This window comes from Eretmochelys imbricata, chromosome 16, assembly GCF_965152235.1.
Source record: "Eretmochelys imbricata isolate rEreImb1 chromosome 16, rEreImb1.hap1, whole genome shotgun sequence".
NCBI lineage: Eukaryota > Metazoa > Chordata > Testudines > Cheloniidae > Eretmochelys > Eretmochelys imbricata.
The window spans coordinates 9,503,146-9,529,271 of record NC_135587.1 but is presented as its reverse complement, the minus strand read 5'-3'; the positions used below and the strand labels follow the sequence as shown (position 1 = coordinate 9,529,271).

Sequence of the window (26,126 nt, the reverse complement as noted above, 5' to 3'; positions counted from 1 at the left end):
TACATTCCCTCCAGCACAGCTTATTTTACCAGCCATTAAACAAAAGGAAATCCAACGCATGTTCTAGCTAGATTACTTACTAACTCAACAGGAGTTGTAAGGCTGCATTCCTGATCTGTTCCCGGCAAAAGCATCGCACAGACAGACAGAACCCTTTGTTCCCCCGCTCCAGATTTGAAAGTATCTTGTCCCTTCATTGGTCATTTGGGTCAGGTGCCAGGGAGGTTCTTAGCTTCTTAACCCTTTACAGGTGAAAGAGTTTTGCCTCTGGCCAGGAGGGATTTTATAGCACTGTATGCAGAAAGTTGGTTACCCTTCCCTTTATATTTATGACATCCGCCCAGCCCAGTTCGCAGCCAGCATGTGGCCCAGTTTAGCTCTTCGTGGGGCCGTGCCCTGCTTGGCCAGGGCGATGAGGGCCTGCCCGGCAGAAAGGGTCCAAAAGTGATCTTAAAAATGGGTAATTGTATAGAAGTGGAGACCATCACTAGGATTAAAAGGAAGAAACTCAATCCCCTGAGGTGGGGGAATGGGGGGAGTCCCCCATTGTGTGGAGATTCGTCTCCCACCAGCTACAGGCCAAGCTTTGCACAAGCATTTTCTCTAGTGGAGCCTCTTTAGTCCTTCCCCCACTGCAGAGGTTGCCGTCTTCTGCTTTGCAGTGCCCTGGAGTGCAGCAGGCCACCGCTATCTCATGGTGAACACTGGGTAAGCCACGTAGTAACCCAGGGCGGAACCCACGATCACCCCCAGGAAGATCCAAGTGTTGTAGGACATCACCACCAGCATCACCAGGTAACCGATCACCACCTGGACCACGTGGAGCAGGCTCTGGCTGATGTGGTAAAGAAACCACCTTTCCAGAAAAGAAAGAAAGAAAGGAAGAAAAAAAAAAAAGCAGAGTTAACTATGGCGCGAACAAGCCTTGTGAGTTAGCAACATCCCCCCAGATGTCTAAGTGTGTCCTACATGCTCCAGGAGGGTGGCACCAGCCAAAGGCTGAGGGCCAAAGAGGTATGAGAGCTTATGGCCAGGAGCCCTGGTCGTGCATAGTGGGTATAACATTAAGTGGGGTTAATTTGTTTGCAGAGTGCACTGTGCTGCCTAAGGGCCTGTCCGGGCTGACTGCAGTTCGTGTAGTGCTACCCGAGCGAGCTGTAATCTGCCAGCACCCAAGCTACCCAGCTAGTGCAGCAGCATGAACTAGCCCCGGCGTGATTACGCAGGGTTCCAGGCAGGCCTGGACGCTCCACGCTGACATGCCTGCTGCTGCAGCACCACTGCTCCCTCCCGGGCCGGAGCTGGCATGATTCACGCTGGCTCGGGTATGTCTGTCGTCGCTGTGCTGCGCTGTGGAGGAGTTCTGTCTATTAATGAGCTGTAGCGTGGTAGCTCCTAGGGGAGCCCCACTCCCGGATCAGGACCCCATTGTGCTAGGCGCTGTACAAACACAGAACGAAAGGATGGTCCCTGACACAAACAGCTTATATGTAAGACAAGAGACGACAGGTGGACACAGACAGATGGGGAAGCACAAGGAAACAATGGGACAATCTTCAGCAGTGTGATAGGCAGTGATCTCAGCATGCTGCCGAAGCTGTGCGGGCTACAATACCAAAATGACACCGCTCTGCAGCCCCTCCCTGCCCCCATGATCTACTCTAGCTTGCTTCCTCCTCTCCTACTGGTTTGTGTATGAAACTATGCGCCACATGGAACAGGAAACGCAAGGCAGGGCAGCATCCTCTTCAAATCACACGAGTTCCCCTTGCATTGTTTGTTACCCGCATTTCGTGTCTGGTTGGCTTTCTGTTCCTTTGGAAATCATGGGGTGGCATTACGCTCTGAACTAAGCCTCTTCTGCATTTTGGTTTCTGCACATATGGGCTAAAACTTGCCTTTGATTTCTTAACCCTTCCCATGCATGGATTACTTAGGCACACTGAGCTTTTAGCCCACATGGGGTTCTAACTTGGTGGAATTCTCAACCTTGTCACCTGCTATGGTTACCGCCTCATCCCAGTGCGAGCCAAAGATGTTCTTTTTATATAGTTGTACATCATGTTTTAGGTACAGTGCTCCAGGATCCGTGAAAAGCTCTTTCCAGCTGCAGGAAAATAGTGAAACCGGCCTTAACTGAGAATAGAAATTGGGTGCTTAATGGACATGGCCTTCTAATGAAGGAGGGTCAGAACAGCAGTCAGTATGTGTATTTTTGGGGTGATCTCTTAACCCTTTGTAGGCAACCTCCCATCTTCTTTCTTGAATGGGTTTTGTGTGTCAAAGGCCCATGTTCCACTATCCCACCCCTGCCAAAGCAGAAAGTGATCACGTGGGATAGGCCTGTGTGGCCATAACAGATCCTCATTCCCTGCTGCAACACTGAGGGGGGAAAGCCCTGAGCATTCCCATTATGTCCAGTGATTCGTTCCCGGCCTCAGTGGCGTCAATCCTGCACCTGTGAACAAGACTCCCTCTGAGATTAGGCCTCTCATGCTAGTTACCCCCGACCACACGGGAACCGCAGACGAGGGCTCTTGAAAAGACAGGGCGGGCAGCCGTACAGCGTATTTCCTCAGGCTGTTTGCCAAAGGAACCCCGCTAGAGAAATGCGGTTGGTCAGAAAACAACAGCGTAACTGGGATGGCTTAGCTCACGATACAGGCAGTGCCTGAGGGAAGACGCGATCAAGGGGGATTAATTGGTTACGTTTTGACAGCGATAGTTGTGATGCTTTACAGGGTACAGAAAGCCTGCGAAACCTCAGACCTGCCACCATTTGAACCCAGAAAAACCAGTAAGGTCCATTTAACAAATGTGCAAACAACTTGTATAAAAATCAGAGCTGGTCAGAACTCAGAATTCCTGGTCCATAGCAAATTCCAAACGTTTAGGGGGGAAATTGTTCCAAACTGGAACAAAATTTCAAAATTTCCCCCGGCCTGGGAATTCCAAAACTTCATTTAGGAAAAATCAAAATGACCGTTTGGCCTCACTCCATCAGCTTGACGTGTTTATATTCCAATTTTATAATTTAAACATACCAATGCAACCAAGATGAAAAGAAATGAGTGGATAATTTTCCATTGAATCAGCATTTTCCAGTGGAAATCTCTTCCTCTGGAACAATTCCAAACAGTGCTAATCCGTATACAGCCTGAACTCCTCCGGCTGCAGCCCTGCTGGCTGGGGCCGTGCTAGCTCCCTGGGTCGTCTGCGGGTGATCGGCAGTTTCCCTGTCACACGTGTCACTGCCCCGCAACCCCGACACTCCCAGTGGGACTGGGGGCAGTGACCCCCTCTTGACTTTGAAGATGAGGGAGCAGCTGGGGCCCCCTTGAAGCCAATGGGCAGAGCAAGAAAACACCAGTGGTACGGGGGGGAGCTGAGACCTGAGTTAGGTGTAGGAGGAAGGGGGGCAGCGGCCCACAGGGGTGAGGGAGAAGGAGCTGAGGCAGGACGGGGCGGGCAGGAGCACTTAGTGGAGGGGAGAGGTTGGGCAGTAGCCACCTACTGAGAGGGGTTTGGGGATACTGGGATCTTCATCTCCCTGGGTCTAGTGTGGTAATTCCAATGGGCATGGGTTGCCAATTTTGGTTGGCTGTATTCCTGGAGGTTTCATCACATGACATACACTTTAACTAAAGAGTAATCTTGAATTCCTGGAGACTCCAGGACAATCCTGGAGGGTTGGCAACGCTCTAATGGGCCCACACGGCAAATGGTGCCTAAAGCCCTTTGCTAGTGTCCCTGGGGCCTCCTTTGTGCAGCAGGCAACAGCGAAAGCCTCAAACTGAGACTGGGTTACCTTTTTGAGGCGGTGTTTTGCTGACCCAGGTTTGAGTTGACAGCCCCCGGCTCCGGCTCCCTGAGTGACTCCTGACTGAGGGTGGTGGGGATGGCCAGTATCATCCGGCGAAGGAGTTTGGTTTTGCTGATCTTGATGGCTTCGTACAACGCCGCTAGCAGCAGAACCACCAGCACCGAGAGCACCATCCCTGCAAGGCAAGCGCCGTTCGGATTGGCCTGGAACCAGCAGGAGCGCCAGGGCCATCCCCACAACGGAAGCGCCACTGAACTTTCCACGAAGCAGCAAGCGTTCCATGGGACTCTGAACCGTGAGTTTTAGAGGGAGGAGCTGGACGTGCCTCATTCTAAGGAAGTTTCCTGATCAAATATAGGAGCTGATCCTTGGCACCTGCCTTTCCCCTGCCCTTATTCCACTCTTCATTCCCACCCCATCAGGCTGCAAAGCGCTGATCCAGTAGGAAAGGGGCGCAGTGGGGCTTCTAGTGACATCTGCCTCTACCCACCCCAGCGGGTCTCCCCCATCTCTTCTGCTCTGGCTCATCCCAGATGGGGCCAGAACCTCTTCCAAGTGAAGGACACGAGGTACAAAGTTCTTCTTGAGCCCTCTGGCAGAACGGCCCACTTTCCATTTTATAATGGCACCCCCGCCCTGCACCTTAGCATGGCTGGAGTGGCAGCAGGCCGGTGTGTGATTCACTGATCAGTCCTCATGAGACTGTGCAAATTGCTGTATCTTCTCTGGGCATCTTCTCCCAAATCCCACCCCAATCTGCGACCAAACCAATACTCTTCCTGTGCTATGGGTGACTTAAAGGCTGAGTTTAAACATCTCTTAGTCTTCTGCTAGGCCTTTTCACCGCTTTTATTGGCATTGTTTTATGCATAAATGTCATGCTTGTGTACATAGTATAATGGATAAGGCAGGCATGTGATAAATAACTGCTCTACATCCTCAGGTGTCTCCTCCCTCTCTGTCCCAGTTGTGGCCCGCTCTGGAGCAGAGATGGCCAGCTGTTGTAATTGTGTGCCGTGCTGTCAATCCCTACTGAGCAATAGCGTGGATATGATTTTTCAGTGGCTTGTGATGTAGTTGTGATAGTTTGGGGTATTCGGTGAATTCCACATGGAGAGAGCAGGGCTATAACAGGGGACCTCCAGAGATCAGGAGTGGGGCTGGGGGCAGGCAGTGGGTTTGTACAGAACACTGGAGAACACATTCGCTGTTGGAATTTTTCTGTGTGTGCAAGTTTCTGTTCTCCCAGCCCTTGACTTGGTGTCTGTCTGTCGCTACAGCGAAAACAGTGAGTAAACCCTTATTCCCTCATCTACTTATCACCTACTCAGCACAGATTATGGCCTCTGCTAGAGTAAATACTATCAAACTATTTAGCTGATAACCACCCATAATCAGCTGCTCTCTGAGGCTATGTCTACAGTACAAATTACTCGGGTCTAATTTATATCGCTCAGGGGTGGGAATAATCCACAGATTCTGTTCTTACCTGCAGGGGTGTGGACATTCCAGAAGTCAAACAAAAGTACCACCTTGTCCGAGAAGTAGAAATACATCTGAAGGAGAAGCAAAGCAAAGGCAAATGTTAAGAGCTGGGTTGGGGTGGAATGTAGAAACAGCAGCCCCATCTCTTACCGGCCGATGCCAGATTTCCAGCTGTAGAGAGAGACCCATGATCAATAATTACAGCATCTCATAGGTGGTGCCCCAGTGCCTTTCATAAATATATTGATAAAAATATTCCTTCAAGTGGGTTCAGTGTCGATCAAAGTTGCCAGGTGGAGAGGCCAGAGAGTCTCTGCGTATCCACAGAATGGGAGGCGCACAGCCAATACACAGAGTGAGTAGAGGTAGACAGACATGGCAAGTTCTGGCAATATTTTGGGAGATCTGACTGAATTAAAAAGAAAAGGAGTACTTGTGGCACCTTAGAGACTAACCAATTTATTTGAGCATGAGCTTTCGTGAGCTACAGCTCACTTCATCAGATGCATACCATGGAAATCTGATGAAGTGAGCTGTAGCTCACGAAAGCTCATGCTCAAATAAATTGGTTAGTCTCTAAGGTTCCACAAGTACTCCTTTTCTTTTTGCGAATACAGACTAACACGGCTGTTACTCTGAAACCTGACTGAATTAAGTTTAAATAGCTTTGGAGCCCATTGTATTACAAACGCCAAGTGGATGTGTTATTGTAGGATTATGTATAACTTCTCTAGGAGGCAGACGTGGCCAATGTAAACCCCGCTGGGAACTGTTATGAACTCCAAAGGACTACTTTCCACCTTGGGCCCAGGCAAGGAGGGACTCTCACGTTGAACAAGGTGGGTTTCCTAGGAAATACCTGGAGGGAGGGGAATGCAGATTCCCAGCTCCAGATCCAAGCTTTTGAACTGCTGTCTGGCGGATTACCTCTTCCCGGTCTCTGCAGATCAAAGATAAAGAAGAAACCCACCGGCTAAGTCTACACTACGAGCTAGGGGTATGATTCCCCTGCTCGCATACACATGCTCGCACTTGCTCTCATCAAGCGAGCAGGAGTCTGAATAGCAGTGTAACTGCAATGGGCAGCATGGGTCATGGCACAGCTGAGTCGGGCCGAGTACATACCCACCGGCTTCAGGTGGTGGTCGTGTTCTGAGCAAAAGCTGTTACGAATTTGTGACCACAGAAACCTCCCCTCTCCCCACCCCGGTGGAGTCTGAAGGACTGTTCACCTGCCAGAGCCCACGCTGGAGTTGCGGGGAAGGAGGGACAGCTGGTAAGCTTATTAGCAGGCGTGCAAGTTCTTTTATTGTTTTAATGTGTTTTCTCTGTAATGCTTTCACCTGAAGAATAATTGTGCTTGCTTGCAAAGGGCAATGTGGTAACTTATAGCTGTGGGCAAGCACGTTGTTTATAGCCACTGAGGAGAAAGCAAAGCGGGCCTGCTTAGGCAGTCTGACTTGCTGGGGAACTCTCAGCGAACACAGGGAGCTGTGCAGCCTGGTCAGGAGGGAGTGAGACGTAGGTCTCCGACCAAGAGGTGAGGGCTAGAACCTGGAAGCCTAAGAGTGGGTGTCCTTGCTGGACCATGGAGGGGGAACACAGGTGCAGTTTCCCTGGACTATGACAGAAGGGACCACTGTGGAGGCTCTGTCTAGATATCTTAGGTACTTATGTGACCCCCATTATCATTGCATCTGAGCGTCTCCTGATCTTTATTCCTGTGAGATGCTGTTATCCCCATTTTATAGATGGGGAACAGAGACTAAGTGACATGACCAAGGTCACACAGGAAGTCTATAGGAGAACAGGGAATGGAGTCTAGGTCTCCCAAGTCCTAACCACTGGGCCATCCTTCCCCTTAAGATAGGAGGTACTGCTTAGCCTCCATAGTCCATCCAGCCCTTGGCCTGGCAGCGGGGATGCCCACAAGTGTGTGGCTTGTGATGCAGATGCCGCCTGTCCCTTTTGAGTTGGGCTGAGAACAGCAACTCAAGTCGTAGGCTTCCAACGTGTGTGTTAAAGAGTGGGACGTGATTTCTTTGAAGGCGTTTCCATCCAGCTCTGTGCACGTTCTCTCTATCGAGGCTAGCTACTCTGTGCTCCTCATGGTAGCAGCTAGGGTCCAGCACAGGTCAGGACCTGCTGCGTTGTATATGTTGCATTTCATCTCTTGGAACGTGCTATCCCTCACAGGCAGGTTGCTTTGGACGATTTTCGCCCAACGGTTAATTGGCTTTCATATCCTCCCCCTTTCCTCCAGTTTCCCAGGGCTGCCTGGGCATGGAGGGGTGTGGAGGGGTACACCCAGCTCCTCCTGCATCACTGCCATTGTGTGTCTTAGTCTGGAGCCGTCTTAGGCTCCTGCATCAGCCTGAGCCCTAGAGATTGCAAAGGGCTGATATCTAGGAGCCAGGTGTGCTCCTGTAGAAACAGGGAGGAGCAAACTGAATTGCCCCATCCGCTGCTTCACTGGAAGGGAGGAACTCCCCGCTGCAGGAGGGCAGGAGCTGTATTCCCTTGCATTCTGTTGAAGCTCTATAGATTCTTCCTGAGAGATCTATTGAACAAGCGTGTCTCATTGATGGCCTGGCCCTGCCCTCTTCCTGGTGTGTGCTGTTCAGCTCCAGGTCCCCAGCTGGGGGGCTTGTGATTGGTTTCTGCTGCCTTTTATGCCCACTTTCAAGGTAGATTTTCTGCAGCCTGGTGGGGGCTGGTGCAAAAGGTTTGATTTGAAATAAGTAAAATTCTGGGTGGCTGGCCCTGGGGGCTCAAATCCTCCTTGTCTGCACCATAAGCAGTTGGGTACAGGATTCCGCACGTGCCAACCGCTGGGCAGCCCAGCCCTGGTCTGGAGAGGCCACTTCTGGAGGTGACGGTGGTTCTCAGCTTCTTTCTGAGACTGCCAACAGAGGAAGTCACAGGTGATGGTGAGTCCTATGAGATGGCTACTTATCTGATCTGTTCCCACCACTTCCTTCTCCACAAGGCTTCAGCCAGCCAGCAAATGATAATGATTGTTGTTGCTTGGAGCCAAGTCAGTGAATGGCTCTGGATTCCCATTTCCTCACCCCTGAGCCATCCAGTCCCCCTCTCTCCTGCTCCTTCCAGCCCCTCATGCTTCCCTTTCCCCACTTCTTTATCTTAGGGCAGGCCGCTCTGCTTTGGCAAAGTCTCTTCAACGTGATCACACAGCAGAGAGGGTTCCATTAACAACAAAAAGAAACCTCTGAGGATTGAGCCAAGAGTAACTCAAGCAAGCTCGTGCTCTGCCTTCATTTCTCCAAAGCCTCGCTGGGCATAGAAGTGTCAGAGATCACTGATTTACATCTGTAAACCTCTTGGAACTGCATGACCTTGCAAAACGAAACTGAAGGGCTCTTAGCAGAGTTGCCTCTTGGCAGATCCCTTGGGTACTGTACTGGATCTTCACTTCAAAGGGCAAATTCAGTTTGCTTCACTTGTTTGTTTCAGCTCTACCCTCTGAGAGGGGAAGCCACCTTGCACAAAGACCGACCCCAGGCAGAACAGAATCAGGTGGGGGGAAGGGATTGATGGTTTGGGAATGTGGAGCACTCGCCACTCCCACTGATTTCAGTGGATCTCAAACACTTCCAAAAATCAGCCCCAAGTTGCTTGGTATGTTAGAGGTAGTGAGTGTGATGCATGATGTATTCTTGCACTATTGCTGTTTGCAAGCATGAATAAAGCCTCACAGGATCCTTGGGGGGGCAGGTAGGGGGCTGCATTTTATAAGTAAACTGAAGCACAGAGAGGTTAAAGAATCTATGGTTACACAGCAAATCAAGAATAGAACCCAGGAGTCCTGGCTCCTACTTAGTTCTTACAACAGGAGTGGGCAAACTTTTTGGCCCAAGGGGTACATCTGGGAATAGCAATTGTATGGCAGGCCATGAATGCTCACAAAATTGGGGTTGTGGTGCAGAAGAGGGTGAGGGCTCTGGTTGGGGCCAGAAATTAGGAGTTCAGGGTGCGGGAGGGGCCTCTGGGCTGGGGTGGGGGAGTTGGGTGCGAGGGGGAGGTGAGGGCTCCGGCTGGGGGTGCGGGCTCCGGGGTGGAGCTGGGGATGAGGGGTTTGGAGGATGGGAGGGGGATGAGGGCTGGGGCAGGGGGTTGGGCTGTGGGGAGAGGCTCAGGGGTGAGGCTCCGGGCGGTGCTTACCTCAAGCGGCTCCTGGAAGCAGTGGCATGTCCCTTCTCCAGCTCCTACACAGAGGCATGGCCAGGCAGCTCTGCATGCTGCTCATCCACAGGCACTGCCCCTGCAGCTCCCATTGTCCATGGTTCCCAGCCAATGGGAGCTGCAGGGGCAGCACTTGGGGCAGGGGCAGGGGTAGTGTGCAGAGCGGAGCCCACTGGCTGCCCCTATGCGTAGGAGCCAGAGCGGGGCCATGCCGCTGCTTCTGGGACCCACGTGGAGTGGGCCCCGACTTTGCTCCCTGGCTGGAGCATAGCAAGCCCCAGACCCTGCTCCCCAGCGGGAGCTCAAGGGCTGGATTAAAACAGTTGGCAGGCCGAACTGGGGAAGATGGGGAAACCGAGGCACTGAGTAGTGACATGACTTGCCCACATGATTTGACTTGTTTCTCTCACTTTTAACACAGCCTCAACCAGCATGTAGAGCATTATCCTGAACTGAGCCCTTGCTCATGAAGACCGCAGCACACTCAGCAAGAGGCCCTTGGTTTGGCCAGACAAAAAGGAGCAACCTTGAGTTTTTCCATTGAGAGTCAGCGCTAACAGCAGACAGTGAGAAGGGTGCCATGTGTCTCCAGCAGCTGGCCAGCTGTAGCTGATTACAGGCAATCAGCGCAGCAACTGAGTCAAGGCAGTTTCACTTCTCATCGGAGCAGAGTGGTTTCAATGTCAGTGTCGTGAACTGCCTTTGTGATTGTGAAGTGCAATCTAAGCTGTGTTTCCCTTTGCACTGGGAGTTCAGGGGACATTCTCCAGTGGGGTGCTTTTCTCTGTGGGAGGACCAATGTGACTTACAGTAGGGCTAGGGAAAATCCACTAGACTAGGAGATATGCCGGATCCCTCCAAAAGGAGCATTAGGCTGGTAACGCTGCATTCACCGTGGGAAGGGAGCAAGCAGCACCCGGGGTTAGGTACCATTAAGTGTTGGGAAATGAGGGGCTGTTTTTATGTTCATGCATCATTTTGTGAACTTCCTATTACTAAAACAGGGGCTTTCTAAGATTATGCCCTACAGTGTGTGGATTTCAATAGTACCTGTCCCCTCTCTTTCACATGCACATACTAGGCTGAGGCTTAGATTATGAGAAAAAGGTTTTTTCTCCAATAGAACTGGTTCAATCAAGCTAGTTTAAGTTGATGGAAAAACCCCACTTAGTATCGATAAATGCAGTTTAACCCCCTTAGCTGGCTTGAATTTAGCAGGCTGCAGCAGGTCACTCCCTGCTGAGAAAAGCACTTTTCTTCCTCATCTAGACAGATCCTCAGGTGCAGCAGAATGCGGCGGTGGACTGACTTCCAACCCAGTATGTGCTGGGAGCTCCTGAGCGAGGACTTTGGAAGGCCCTGAAAAGGGGTCATTCAGATGCCACCTGAGGCCGTCAGCCCAATAGCCTTGTGGTTAGATCACAGCACTGGGAGGCCAAAGACTTGGACTTTTCTCCTAGCTGCCGCTTGCTCTCTCTCTGGGACCTTGGGCAAAGCACTTTGTCCAAGCCAGAAAGTCACGTCCTCTGAATATGGAGCACTGTTCTCCAGCCACGCACAAGACTTTCCTACTAAGAAGTAGTAGCACACGAGCCACTCTGGTAAGATCTTTCTTCTGCCTACAGATAAATGCATGGCTGCTGTATGTTCCGGCATCTTACTCAGACCTGATCCTCTGTGGGCAATGCTACCAATTTCTAAACCAAGGTTCTCTTTCTGGACCCAGCCAGTCTCATCTGAGCGCCCGTTTTTCAAAACCGATGCTGCTTCCTGCAGTAAAAGGCTTTCATCATGTTGCAATTGCACCATGATTAAAGTTGATGGGCAGGTATCTCACAGGCTGCACTGAACCTCCTATGTATACGGCACCATAATTGCTTGGATTCGTGTTCCTTTGGCTTTCTTTGCTGAAGGAAAAAGGAAGAGTTGTTCAATCAGATGCTTCTAAAGACAAGGGACGGATTTTACCTTGACGTACCCAGTCAGTGTTAACCTTAGCCCTCCTCCTCCCCCAGGGTTGACCTCCATTGGCTATAATGAGGTTGTAAAGCACTTATGCCTTGTCTCCATTAGCATTTTACACTGAGAGAGCTAAAAACGCATCTCTTTTTGCGGTGAAGGCCTAACCTTTGCTTTGTTAATTACATGCCACGTACAACTGCAGCGTTTGTTAATGATGTGAGCAGATTATTGTACAGAATGCATCATCTCCATTATGCATCTGAAGGGATGTGCCTGGTCTAGAAACATTGCCTAATAGATGTATGTATTTATCCAGTAAACAGGATCTCATTATATGCTTAGTCTGTGTGCATTGTGCAGAGCATATTATCACCTGTCATTGGCTCATGCTTTTGAATTTCCTTTGGCAGCAGATTTATAATAATAGTGTTTAAATGAGACTATATTAGGACTTGGCATACTTAACCCATCAATCTCAAACACTTCACTATGCTGGTAGCATTATTTCCCCCTTGCAAATGGGAAAATGTGAGCACAGAAATATTCAGAGACTTGTCCAGGGAATCTCAGCCAGGATTTGAACCCAGATCCCTGGACTTTTAGTCATGTGCTCGGTCCAGTAATTGCATTTACCATCTTCAAACGTACGAATCCTGCTGGTGGTTACTGGGCCATTTGGTTTTGGCTGAAGGGCTATGGCTGTAATCCTAAACTGGGGATTGGATGGCATTTTGTCTTCTGGTTGGCCTTTTCCTTTCCATGTGTTGCAAGATGAGAAACTGGCTATCCCTAACTCAGGAGGAAATGCTCCACGCTGTAAGGACAGAGCTCTGCTCCCTGGGCCAAGTCTGCCAGGCACATTTGCTACACAAGGATGCTGGGGGCTGGTTTACCCCCAGCCCAAGTTAGAGGGATGCCATAACTGGCAATCAGGCTACTGAAGACCCCTATGGGCTGTACCAGCTGTCCCCAGATGCCAAGGTTTAGGAACAGCCCTGCCAAGACCCCCTCCCCTGATACACCTGAAGCTGGGGCTTCTCTAGGTGTGGTACAGAGCTGGATATGCCTGCTGGGCTGTCCCCCTGCATTGGATATATTTCTCAGGAGCACCTACGGCTAGTTTATGGTTCCTTCATGGTGTTGTGAAGAAGCCAATAGGCACCCCAAAATTGGGCTTTTCTTGTGTCCTGTCACTGTCTGAGTCAGCGGCGGGAAGACCGTCCCTTTGCTGGAAGCGGCTATTCCTCAGCACCGCTGCTACTCCCACAAAGAATCAGCAGGGAAGGATGGGCTTGGGGTTAAGGGGCAGGATCAGGAGCCATCCTACATCTCTGACTTCCTGTGTGACCGTGAGCAAGCTAGGGAGCGTCTCTCTGAAATGGGGGCCCCTCCCTAGTGGGGCCATAATGAGGCTTAATTCGCTAATAAGCGTCTAGCAACTTGAGATGATCTGGTATTAAAGTACTTAGTGTCACAACATGGAATCCTTGGATTGTCACTAAAGAGCTGTTGTTGTTTATTTGTACTGCAGTAGCACGCGAGCCCCAGTCATGGCCCAGGATCCTGTTGTGCTAGGCGCTGTATGTTGAGACAATGGGGGTGGGTTCCAGAAGTACCGTATGTCTGCCCAGGAGTTGGATAAACCTGCCTGTAGGGTGCAGTGTAAGGGAATGTCTACACTTAACTCACTAGAGCTCTGCCACGGCAGTTCCTGGTGTAGACACTACCTAGGTGAGGGGAGAGTTTCTCATGTCCACCTTCCTGAGCGGTGATAGTGAGCTGGATGGCAGAACTCTTCTATTGACCTAGTGTTGTCTACACCGGGGTTAGGTCGGTATAACTACATCTCTCCGGGGTTTGGGTTTTCCACGCCCCTGGGAGAAGCAGCTATACTGATGTATAGACCTTAATGTAGACCAGGCCTAAGATACAAAGATGGGCTACAGATTCTTACTAAGAGGCAATACACACTGCAGTTCTCCCTCTGCAGTCCATTCACACACCGGAGTTTTATGTCAGAAGATCTGTCTACACAGAGCTGAGAGGTGTAATTCCCAGCCCGGGTCCACAGAGACATGTTTGCTCTCTAGCAGTGTGGCCGTGGTGACGTGGGTGGCTGGTCAGGCTAGCCACCCGAGAACAGTCCCGCCTGACCCTCTGGGGACTGACTCGTTCAGCTAGCCTGAGCCACCCCACCGTCCATGCTGCCAGAGCCACACGGCTATTTTTAGGGGCTAGCTGAAGCACAACCAGTGCATGTCTGTGTATCTGCACTGGGAATTACACCTGCCAGTTGCAGTGTACACATCCCCAGAGAGCGCGAGAGCGAGGTCCATTTCACACAGGGCACAGTGATCCTAGATGGCCGGCCAGGAGCCAGACACAGCTCATACACATTGTGAAGAGAGTGGTCACTTTGGATGGGCTATTACCAGCAGGAGAGCGAGTTTGTGTGTGGGACGGTGGAGGGTGAGAAAACCTGGATTTGTGCTGGAAATGGCCCAACTTGATGATCACTTTAGATAAACTATTACCAGCAGGAGAGTGAGTTTGTGTGTGTATGGGGGTGGGGGGTGAGAAAACCTGGATTTGTGCTGGAAATGGCCCACCTTGATTATCACTTTAGATAAGCTGAGATGGCCCAATTTGATCATCACTTTAGATAAGCTATTACCAGCAGGACAGTGGGGTGGGAGCGGGTATTGTTTCATGGTCTCTGTGTGTATATAACGTCTTCTGCAGTTTCCACGGTATGCATCCGATGAAGTGAGCTGTAGCTCACGAAAGCTCATGCTCAAATAAATTGGTTAGTCTCTAAGGTGCCACAAGTACTCCTTTTCTTTTTGCGAATACAGACTAACATGGCTGTTACTCTGAACCTGTGCAATACAGTAGAACTTCAGAATTATGAATACCTCAGGCATGGAGGTTGTTTGTAACTCAGAACAAAACGCTATGGTTGTTCTTTGCGGAGTTTACAACTGAACATTGACTTCATACAGCTTTGAAACTTTATTATGCAGAAGAAAAATGCTGTTTTTAACTATCTTAATTTAAACCAAACAAGCACAGAAACAGTTTCCTTAACTTGTCAAATCTTTTTTTAACCTTTCCCTTTATTTTTTTTAGTAGTTCACGTTTAACACAGCACTGTACTGTATTTGTGTGTGTTTGGTTTTTTTGGTCTCCGCTGCTGCCTGATTGCATACTTCCGGTTCAAAACGAGGTGGGTGGTTGACCGGTCCATGCGTAACTCTGGTGTTTCTAATGGTGAGGTTCTACTGTACTTCACTACACAGCCCCACGATGGGCTTTGTTGGGTCCTTTCACAGCCAAGCCAAGGCCTGGGCTACGGTTAAAACGATGGCACTTGCTGTAGCTATGCAGACTTAACCCCCAGTGTAGACGCAGCTAGTTTGACAGAGGAACGCTGTCACAGTTCAGAGTAACTACACCTGTATTCCCCCTCCATGGTCCTCCAAGGGCACCCACCCTAGGCTGCTGGCTCCTCAGCCATCACCTTTCTTGGGCTGTAATACTTTGGTCTAATTTTGGTTGTCGGGATTAGTGTGTGGGTGTTGGTGGGGCTGTGATATACAGAGGTCAGACTAGATGATCTGGTGGTCCCTTCTGGCCTTGAACTCTGTGATTCTCTCCCTCCTCACTGGGGTTTTTCCAGACAGCATAGTTCCCTGCGTGCGTTGCGTTATTCCCCAGCAAGTGAGACTTCCTATGCAGGACTGTTCTACTTCCTCCTCAGAGGCTATAAACAGTGTTACTTCCCACAGTTAAAAGTTATCACACAACCCCTTCTAAGCAAGCACGTTTATTGTCAAGGTGAAAACATTAGAGAGAAAATAATAAAAGAACCCACATGCATAGCAATAATCTTACCAGAGATCATCCCCCACCCCCAGCTCCAACAAGGGCCCTGGCAGGTAAAGAGTCCTTCAACCCACAGCAAGGGTCTTTTCTGTAGTTACATGTTCAAAACAGCTGTTAGCTTAGGACAAACACCCCCATGAATCTGTGAGGACCTCCCATATGCAGTTCGAGGCTTTGACCATCAGATTCTGGGAACAGATAATCAACAGACAATGGGTTTCTCCTTAGGGTGTAGCTTCAAAAGGTTGGGTCTGGAGGTAGGAACTTGCATTCACCTCTTCCCAACTATTTCCTAGGAAACACACTCAACTTCATTTGTCCCAGAGGTTCCTCGATGTCGGGCATGTTGTTTCCAATAGTTATTGGATGCTCATAACACTTGCCAGGATTTACTCTGGCCACATCCTACCCCTCCCTGCCCGAGAAGTTACATACAAGTCCACAACGATACATAAACCATGCACTGGTAATGCCAGGGACTCCAAAGATACCTACTTTTAATTCAGTAAGGCTTTTCAAGGATATTGCAGGAAATTGCCAAATCTGTCATAAATGCTTCTGTTGACCTAGCTACCATCGTTCAGGGAGGTAGAGCTCCTACAGCGATGGCAAAACCCCTTCTGTCATAGGAGTCTGCTTCTACACTAGGGGATTATGGCACCGTAGCTACGCCACTATAGCACCCCTAATGTAGACATGGCCCAGGTGTCACCATGCGAAAAGCTAGATGGTGCAAGACTCTTCCAAGAGAGGAAGTTAATCCATTACGTGCATCAGTGCAGGCAGATAACGGTGACGCTAACACAGCCAAAGTGTTCTGACTACCACGAGGAGCATTGACTCTGCAGGGCCCAAAAGTGAGCACTTCAGACATACAGAACCCATGGTCCCTGACCCAATGATCTTACTGTGTAAAATCAGGCATGACACAACAAGCAGTCATTGGGGCTGGATCCAGCACACAGACTGGGTATTTGACACCTGGCATTATGTAAAGGAAGTCGCTTCGTTAGTTGGATTGTGGAAGCCATAACTACAGGGTTATTTATACAAGGGCTTCTCTACACACACACAAATTGCACCCAAGTAGCTTAAGTCAGTTAACAGTTTTAAACTGGTGCAAACCCCTGCATGGGCATACTTATATCTCTTTAAAACTGGATATATTGGAGTAGCTTGAACCTAGGAATTTACATGTGCAAGCTAAACCATTATAAGCCAGGTTTAGATCTTCTTAAGAGTCTCCATGCATACGTTTGCAGTCTTCACTGTAGTGTTAACTTGAGGTATCTACATGCAAGTTACTCCTCTCAGGTTGGCCGAGCTCAAATGTGCGGCCACGTTGCAAAACAATACTTGGCTCCTGCATCCACACTGGTACTCTACTTCCTCGTGTTCTTTGTGCTAGCAGCCAGCTGAGCCCAGCTTTCCAGGCGATTTGTAGCAGAACTTGTCTGTCCTTTCTGGGCAGGTGGTAGGGAGTTATGGGGAGGCACTGGAAGACTGTCCAGAGGCAATTGAGTGGAGACCACACTACAGAGTGATCATGTTAGCAGCTGATAAGTTGTGCTGACTTGAGCCTTAGCCTATACCCCCTGACAGGCTGGCTAACTTGAATTAATAGTTTTTATGTGTGGACAGGAAGGACTCAAATTAGGGGCAACATTTGAACTGTAAATCAGATTAACTTTGTAATGAAGACAAGCCTGTAGTGTGTAGACCAGGCCTTTGGTAAAGTTGTACCTGTGTAGCTAAATCAATTTAGTTACACCAGTCCAATGCAGACACACTTAAATCGGTTTAAGCCTCACTAATTTAAGATAAACTGTTTTAAGAAAGGTTTAAACCAGTTGAAAAGATTTAAAAAGAAGTCATCTTAGTTCCACATGTTTTCTATTCTAGACCAGACCAAGGGGCTGCACTGTGCCAACAGATTGACTCACCTCTGAAAGTTCCAGATAGCAGGGTTAGGTTGCCTGACTTTCCCACTTCTCACACCCACACAGGTGTGTTCCACTCACTGATCTGGAAGTCAGTTCTGTTTACAAATTGTAACCAAGACCCTGAGCCAAATCAGATGGCGAGAAAGGAACAATTCTCCTAGGGAAAATCCACATGTGATATTGGAGGGGATTTTAAGGGCAATGTGTTGTAGCTTTTAAATAATAATACTTTGCATTTACATGGTACCTTTCATTTGAGGATCCCAAAGAACTGTAAAATGATTGATTAAGATATTATCGCCTCTTTTTTGGTTGAGTAAGTGAACGGAGGTTAAATGACTTGCCAGAGGCCAAGCACCAAGTCCGCAGAAGACCTAGGAATAGTTCTGACTGCCATTCTCCTACTCTAATGCTATTTAAAAACAAAATGTTCATGTGGCTGTCAGGTTGTTAAACAGGATTTGGAGAAAATTGTGTTTAGCTCATTGGACCCATTTCAAAACAGTGGTGAGGGAGCGTAGTCCAGTGGATAGGGGACTTGACTGGGAGTCAGGAGACTTGGGTCCTAAGCCTGGTTTAACCATTGACCATTAGAGTGATCTTGGGCAAGTAATGTCATTGCTCTGTGCCTCGGTTTTCCCATCTGTAAAATGGGACTAACCATACGGTCCTCTTTTTTTTTTTTTTTTGAAGCACTGTGAGATGTATGGATGAAAAGTGCTATAGAAGAGCAAGTACAATCATTAAAACTTATTGTAACATGAAGTAATAGGAGGAGAGGTATTGGGCTAGACTAATAACCTGCTACCCAAGACTGCTGCTAAGGACTGCATGAGATTTCAGCTAAATGGAGGTAATCCTAAAGCGCAAAAGCCTCACTAGCTACAGAGGGTGAGTCACTGAGCTATACTGGCCCAGCTCCTCAAAGGTATTTAGGTGCCTAACTCCCATTGGACTATGGTAGGTAAGCATCTCATTTCACAAGAGAGAAGCCTGAGACCAGAATTCTGGATACAAATACCTATTGACATTTGGAGAAGTTCAGACTTGATTTTGGATCTGAATTTAGGGGGCTTGAGTTTATTTCTGCTTTTTAAATATCTGTATCTGATCACAATTGTGTATTAGCTCGACTCTTAGGTGAGACAGGGACAGGAGGACGGTGAAGAAATTTGGCAGCATGTGACCTCCAGAAGAAGAAAGGGGAGCGTCCATGTACCAGCAATGGAGATACAGGTAAATAACCGTTTTCATGTTCTCTCCACAGGTACTAATGCGGAGAGTGGACTAGATGATACATCTGAGGGAAGGGAACAGAAGGAGACTCCACCGGTTGGAAGGCATGAGATGTGCTGTCCTGAGGTTGGGGGTTCCATGACCACCACTCCCAAGAGAAGGAGGCGGGTGGTGGTGGTCGGGAACTCTCTCCTCAGGAGGACTGAGTCATCTATCTGCCGCCCAGACCGGGAAAACCGAGAAGTCTGCTGCTTGCCAGGGGCTAAGATTCGCAATATGACAGACTGTCGAGACTCATCAAGCCCTCAGATCGCTACCCCTTCCTGCTTCTCCACGTGGGCACCAATGATACTGCCAAGAATGACCTTGAGCGGATCACTGCGGACTACATGGCTCTGGGAAGAAGGATAAAGGAGTTTGAGGTGCAAGTGGTGTTCTCGTCCATCCTCCCCGTGGAAGGAAAAGGCCTGGGTGGAGACTGTTGAATCGTGGAAGTCAACGAATGGCTACACAGGTGGTGTTGGAGAGAAGGCTTTGGATTCTTTGACCACGGGATGGTGTTCCTAGGAGGAGGAGTGCTGGGCAGAGATGGGCTCCACCTAACGAAGAGAGGGAAGAGCATCTTCGCAAGCAGGCTGGCTAACCTAGCGAGGAGGGCTTTAAACTAGGTTCACTGGGGGAAGGAGACCAGAGCCCTGAGGTAAGTGGGGAAGTGGGATACCGGGAGGAAGCACGAGCAGGAGCGCGCGAGAGGGGAGGGCTCCTGCATCATACTGAGAAAGAGGGATGATCAGCAAGTTATCTAAAGTGCTTATACACAAATGCAAGAAGCCTGGGAAACAAGCAGGGAGAACTGGAAGTCCTGGCACAGTCGAGGAATTATGATGTCATTGGAATAACAAAAAGAAAAGGAGTACTTGTGGCACCTTAGAGACTAACCAATTTATTTGAGCATGAGCTTTCGTGAGCTACAGCTCACTTCAGAGACTTAGTGGGATAACTCACATGACTGGAGTACTGTCACGGATGGATATAAACTGTTCAGGAAGGACAGGCAGGGCAGAAAAGGTGGGGGAGTTGCACTGTACGTAAGGGAGCAGTATGACTGCTCAGAGCTCAAGTATGAAACTGCAGAAAAACCTGAGAGTCTCTGGATTAAGTTTAGAAGTGTGAGCAACGAGGGTGATGCTATGGTGGGAGTCTGCTATAGACCACCGGACCAGGGGAATGAGGTGGATGAGGCTTTCTTCCGGCAACTCACGGAAGTTACTAGATTGCAGGCCCTGGTTCTCATGGGAGACTTCAATCACCCTGATATCTGCTGGGAGAGCAATACAGTGGTGCACAGCAATTCAGGAAGTTTTTGGAAAGTGTAGGGGACAATTTCCTGGTGCAAGTGCTGGAGGAACCAACTAGGGGCAGAGCTCTTCTTGACCTGCTGCTCACAAACAGGGAAGAATTAGTAGGGGAAGCAAAAGTGGATGGGAACCTGGGAGGCAGTGAGATGGTCGAGTTCAGGATCCTGACACAGGGAAGAAAGGAGAGCAGCAGAATACGGACCCTGGACTTCAGAAAAGCAGACTTTGACTCCCTCCGGGAACTGATGGGCAGGATCCCCTGGGAAAATAACATGAGGGGGAAAGGAGTCCAGGAGAGCTGGCTGTATTTTAAAGAATCCTTATTGAGGTTACAGGGACAAACCATCCCGATGTGTAAAAAGTAGTAAATATGGCAGGCGACCAGCTTGGCTTAACAGTGAAATCCTTGCTGATCTTAAACACAAAAAAGAAGCTTACAAGAAGTGGAAGATTGGACAAATGACCAGGGAAGAGTATAAAAATATTGCTCGGGCATGCAGGAGTGAAATCAGGAAGGCCAAATCACACCTGGAGTTGCAGCTAGCAAGAGATGTTAAGAGTCACAAGAAGGGTTTCTTCAGGTATGTTAGCAACAAGAAGAAAGTCAAGGAAAGTGTGGGCCCCTTACTGAATGAGGGAGGCAACCTAGTGACAGAGGATGTGGAAAAAGCTAATGTATTCAATGCTTTTTTTGCCTCTGTCTTCATGAACAAGGTCAGCTCCCAGACTGCTGTACTGGGCAGCACAGCATGGGGAGGAGGTGACCAGCCCTCTATGGAGAAAGAAGTGGTTCGGGACTATTTAGAAAAGCTGGACGAGCACAAGTCCATGGGGCCGGATGTGCTGCATCCGAGAGTGCTAAAGGAGTTGGCGAAATTGATTGCAGAGCCATTGGCCATTATCTTTGAAAACTCATGACGATCGGGGGAAGTCCCGGACGACTGGAAAAAGGCTAATGTAGTGCCCATCTTTAAAAAAGGGAAGAAGGAGGATCCGGGGAACTACAGGCCAGTCAGCCTCACCTCAGTCCCTAGAAAAATCATGGAGCAGGTCCTCAAGGAATCGTTTCTGAAGCACTTAGAGGAGAGGAAAGTGATCAGGAACAGTCAGCACGGATTCACCAAGGGCAAGTCATGCCTGACTAATCTAATTGCCTTCTATGAAGAGATAACTGGGTCTGTGGATGAGGGGAAAGCAGTGGACGTGTTGTTCCTTGACTTTAGCAAAGCTTTTGACATGGTCTCCCACAGTATTCTTGCCAGCAAGTTAAAGAAGTATGGGCTGGATGAATGGACTATAAGGTGGATAGAAAGTTGGCTAGATTGTCAGGCTCAGCGAGTAGAGATCAATGGCTCCATGTCTAGTTGGCAGCCGGTATCAAGCGGAGTACCCCAAGGGTCGGTCTTCGGGCCAGTTTTGTTCAATATCTTCATAAATGATCTGGAGGATGGTGTGGATTGCACCCTCAGCAAGTTTGCAGATGATACTAAACTGGGAGGAGAGGTAGATACGATGGAGGTTAGGGATAGGATACAGAGGGCCCTAGACAAATTAGAGGATTGGGCCAAAAGAAATCTGATGAGGTTCAATAAGGACAAGTGCAGAGTCCTGCACTTAGGACAGAAGAATCCCATGCACCGCTACAGACTAGGGACCGAATGGCTCAGCAGCAGTTCTGCAGAAAAGGACCTAGAGGTTACAGTGGACGAAAAGCTGGATATGAGTCAACAGTGTGCCCTTGTTGCCAAGAAGGCCAATGGCATTTTGGGATGTATAAGTAGGGGCATTGCCAGCAGATCGAGGGATGTGATTGTTCCCCTCTATTCAACATCGGTGAGGCCTCATCTGGAGTACTGTGTCCAGTTTTGGGCCCCACACTACAAGAAGGATGTGGAAAAATTGGAAAACATCCAGCAGAGGGAAACAAAAATGATTAGGGAACTGGAACACATGACTTATGAGGAGAGGCTGAGGGAACTGGGATTGTTTAGTGTGCGGAAGAGAAGAATGAGGGGGGATTTGATAGCTGCTTTCAGCTACCTGAAAGGGGGTTCCAAAGAGGATGGATCTAGACTGTTCTCAGTGGTAGCAGATGACAGAACAAGGAGTAATGGTCTCAAGTTGCAGTGGGGGAGGTTTAGGTTGGATATTAGGAAAAAATTTTTCACTAAGAGGATGGTGAAACACAGGAATGCGTTACCTAGGGAGGTGGTGGAATTTCCTTCCTTAGGGGTTTTTAAGGCCCTGCTTTACAAAGCCCTGGCTGGGATGATTTAGTTGGGGATTGGTCCTGCTTTGAGCAGGGGGTTGGACTAGATGACCTCCTGAGGTCCCTTCCAACCCTGATATTCTATGATTCTATGAATTAAATTTATCTGACAGTAGAATCTCTCCTTAAGAAGCTAATACATCGGATGATCCAATTAACCAAAGTTAAATTTTAATTCACTAAATTTTTTAGTGAGAACACTTAATTGTAGCATTCAGAACAGCCCTCCAAACAGCAGACTTATTAACTATACCAGTGAAATATTCACTGTGTGTATGTGTGACAACTGCTAATCTGCATGCACGTACCAGAATCTTGACTCCTTTTTGTTACCCTGCACCTGTGGGTTAAACAAATAGCTGGTGATTACATAAAGGATTTGAGAGATTGTTGTTTGGAGTATTACTGTGTTTGCTGTTACACCCTGTGGAGTACCGCACCCCTGGCCTGGTCTGCACTTAGATCAATCTAGTCACTCAGGGCTGTGAAAAATGACCTAATCCCCAGAGTAGATGCAGCTACAGCAACAGAAGAATTCTTCTCTCCACATAGCTACATCTGCTCAGGGAGGTGGATTAACGACATTGATGGGAAAAAAACTTTTCCCTCATTGTAGGTGTAAGTAGGATGAAATTCAATAAGGACAAATGCAAAGTTCTCCATTTAGGTAAGAACAATCAGTTTCACACATACAAAATGGGAAATGACTGCCTAGAAAGGAGTACTGCAGAAAGGGATCTGGGGGTCATAGTGGATCACAAGCTAAATATGAGTCAACAGTGTTACACTGTTGCAAAAGAAGGAAACATCATTCTGGGATGTATCAGCAGGAGTATTGTAAGTAAGACAGGAGAAGTAATTCTTCTGCTCTACTCGCACTGATTAGGCCTCAATTGGAATATTGTGTCCAGTTCTGGGTGCCACATTTCAGGAAAGATGTGAACAAATTGGAGAAAGTCCAGAGAAGATTACATGTCTAGAAAACATGACCTATGAGGGAAGATTGAAAAAATTGGGTTTGTTTAGTCTAGAGAAGAGAAGACTGAGAGGGGACTGTTACAAGGAAGAGGGAGAAAAATTGTTGTTCTTAACATCTGAGGATAGGACAAGAAGCAATGGGCTTAAATTGCAGCAAGGGAGCTTTAGGTTCGACATTAGGGAAAATTTCCTAACAGTCAGGGTGGTTAAGCACTGGAATAAATTGCCTAGGGAGGTTGTAGAATCTCCATCATTGGAGATTTTCAAGAGCAGGTTAGAGAAATACCTGTCAGGGATGGTCTAGATAACACTTAGTCCTGCCATGAGTGCAGGGGACTGGACTAGATGACCTCTCGAGGTCCCTTCCAGTCCGATTATTCTATAGTGACATAGCTGCAGCTGTATTGCACATCACATCAGCCACACTATCAAAGGTTCGTTCACCTGCACATCTACCAATGTAATATACGCCATCATGTGCCAGCAATGCCCCTCTGCCATGTACATTGGTCAAACTGGACAGTCTCTACGTAAAAGAATAAATGGACACAAATCAGACGTCAAGAATGATAACATTCAAAAACCAGTCAGAGAACACTTCAGTCTCTTTGGTCACTCAGTTACAGACCTAAAAGTGGCAATTCTTCAACAAAAAAACTTCAAAAACAGACTCCAACGAGAGACTGCTGAATTGGAATTAATTTGCAAACTGGACACAATTAACTTAGGCTTGAATAAAGACTGGGAATGGATGGGTCATTACACAAACTACAACTATTTCCCCATGTTTATTCGCAACCCCCCCCCCACTGTTCCTCAGACGTTCTTGTCAACTGCTGGAAATGGCCCACCTTGATTATCACTATAAAAGGTTTTTTTCTCTCCTGCTGGTAATAGCTCACCTTACCTGATCACTCTTGCTACAGTGTGTATGGTAACACCCATCGTTTCATGTTCTCTGTGTATCTCCCCACTGTATTTTCCACCGCATGCATCCGATGAAGTGAGCTGTAGCTCATGAAAGCTTATGCTCAAATAAATTTGTTAGTCTCTAAGGTGCCACAAGTCCTCCTTTTCTTTTTACTGAACGTGCTGCCCCTAATGAAGTTCCTATGTCCACATCATGCTTCCTTGCCCCCGAGTAAATGGCCAGAGTTCAGCAGAGCCTTCTCTGTGCAAAATATAAACCTGTCCACTGTCAATCACTTGCGATCGGATAGTTAATTAAATGCCACCAATGTATCGTTTGTATTTGAAGGAAAGCACGGCGTGCATGTATCAGCTGACTCCAACCTGTCATTTACAATCCCGGCAGATTTCTAACCCCATCAGACAGCAAATCTGAAATGCACTTACTTGCATCATCTTCGCTTCTTTATTTCTGCTTTGCAGTGCAACACAACCGGAAAGGAAGGGAATGTGTAAAGTGATCCCGAAGTATGATAGCCGCTCCTGTGGAAACTCAATAGTTTGGTAAGTTGCGAGGCGGTGTATGCTTCAATATAGTCACTTGCAAGCTCAATAAAAATCACATGGCTTGCACAGAATTGTGGGAGTTGTAGTGCATCATACAGAGGAAGGAGTCCTGGGAGATTTTTGTGTAGGGGAGAGAACCCTTTTCTCAGCCCCTTCTGCGTTTATAGCAACAGTTTAAAATTATTTTAATTACAGATCTAATTAATCTGAACAGACTTTGTTTGAATCCCCCCTTGGAGCTGTTGCAACTTACTGACATCTTTTTCTTTTTGAAGGGGGAAACTAATACCTAGCTAAACGAACAAGGAGTACTTGTGGTACCTTAGAGACTAACACATTTATCATTTGTAAGTGTGTGTATACATATTTATAATTTGTAAGTATATCTATATCTACTTAATGACAGGTTTCAGAGTAGCAGCTGTGTTAGTCTGTATTCGCAAAAAGAAAAGGAGTACTTATGGCACCTGAGAGACTAACCAATTTATTTGAGCATAAGCTTTCGTGAGCTACAGTTCACTTCATAGGATGCATCGGTTTCCACAGTATGCATCCGATGAAATGAGCTGTAGCTCACGAAAGCTCATGCTCAAATAAATTGGTTAGTCTCTAAGGTGCCACAAGTCCTCCTTTTCTTTTTATATTTACTTACAAATTATAAATTTGTTAGAGCCAGGAGTACTCCTTGTTCTTTTTGCTGATACAGACTAACACAGCTACCCCTCTGAAACCTAATACCTAGCTGTTATACAGTTCATCTATTGATCTCGCAGCACTTTACCAAGGAGCTCACTATTCCTATCCCCATTTTACAGATGGCAAAACTGACAAGTCAGAGGAGGGCGGGGTAACCTGTCTGTCCCACGGCTGGTGCAAGTATCTGGGCCTTTTTAGGAGATGTCGTTCTCTCTTTGGGAACCACCCCCCCCCCCCAAAAAAACAACCCCTGCCTTTTGCCTGATCTCCGGTGCCTGAAGCTTACACTGCACCGAGCAGGCCGGAGGACATGCAGTGTCGTTCAGAGGCCCCCTTCCTATACCTTGAAGCGATGCCACCAACGTGTACGGCGGCGACCCGGGACAATACTAGGCCCGGGGTGCTGGAAATTCCCGACCCGCCAAGCCGCCTACGACAACCTTCAGAAGCGTGAGAGCAGGGGGCGCGCCAGGGCTGGGGTCTCCCTCCCGCAGGGCCTGCGGGCTGGGTCCCGGGGCTGCGGCCCTGGACGGAGGGTTTGCTTCGGGGCTTTAGCCCTGCAGGGCCCGAGCCCCGGCAGACGCTGCCTAGGGGACCGGAGCCGCCGGCCCCCATCGCTGCTGGGCTGAAGCCCCCAGCCCGCCCCCAGTCCAGGGGGCGGAGCCTCTGTTTGCGCCCCCGCCCCCAATCTGCATACAGTCAGGGCTGGGGGCTTGCAATGCCCGCTGGGAGCCTGCCCCGAGTCCCGGCGGGGCGAGGCCTCGGAACTACCGTTCCCAGCACCCCTCGCGCAGGGGCGGGCGGAACGGCAC

At 48.6% G+C, this 26,126-nt stretch overlaps 1 protein-coding gene across 1 annotated transcript; it reads right to left on the bottom strand.

Annotated features, from left to right (window-relative positions):
* SLC31A2 (solute carrier family 31 member 2) lies at nt 1–26,040 on the bottom strand. Its single transcript, XM_077836132.1, has 5 exons — nt 25,658–26,040; nt 24,499–24,594; nt 5,313–5,379; nt 3,809–3,998; nt 1–856 (listed from the first exon to the last, which is right to left on the bottom strand). Exons 2-5 carry the CDS (start codon nt 24,505–24,507, stop codon nt 688–690), a joined length of 435 nt encoding a protein of 144 aa, XP_077692258.1. The 5' UTR covers nt 24,508–24,594; nt 25,658–26,040; the 3' UTR covers nt 1–687.
* Between the last annotated feature and the right edge of the window lie 86 nt (nt 26,041–26,126).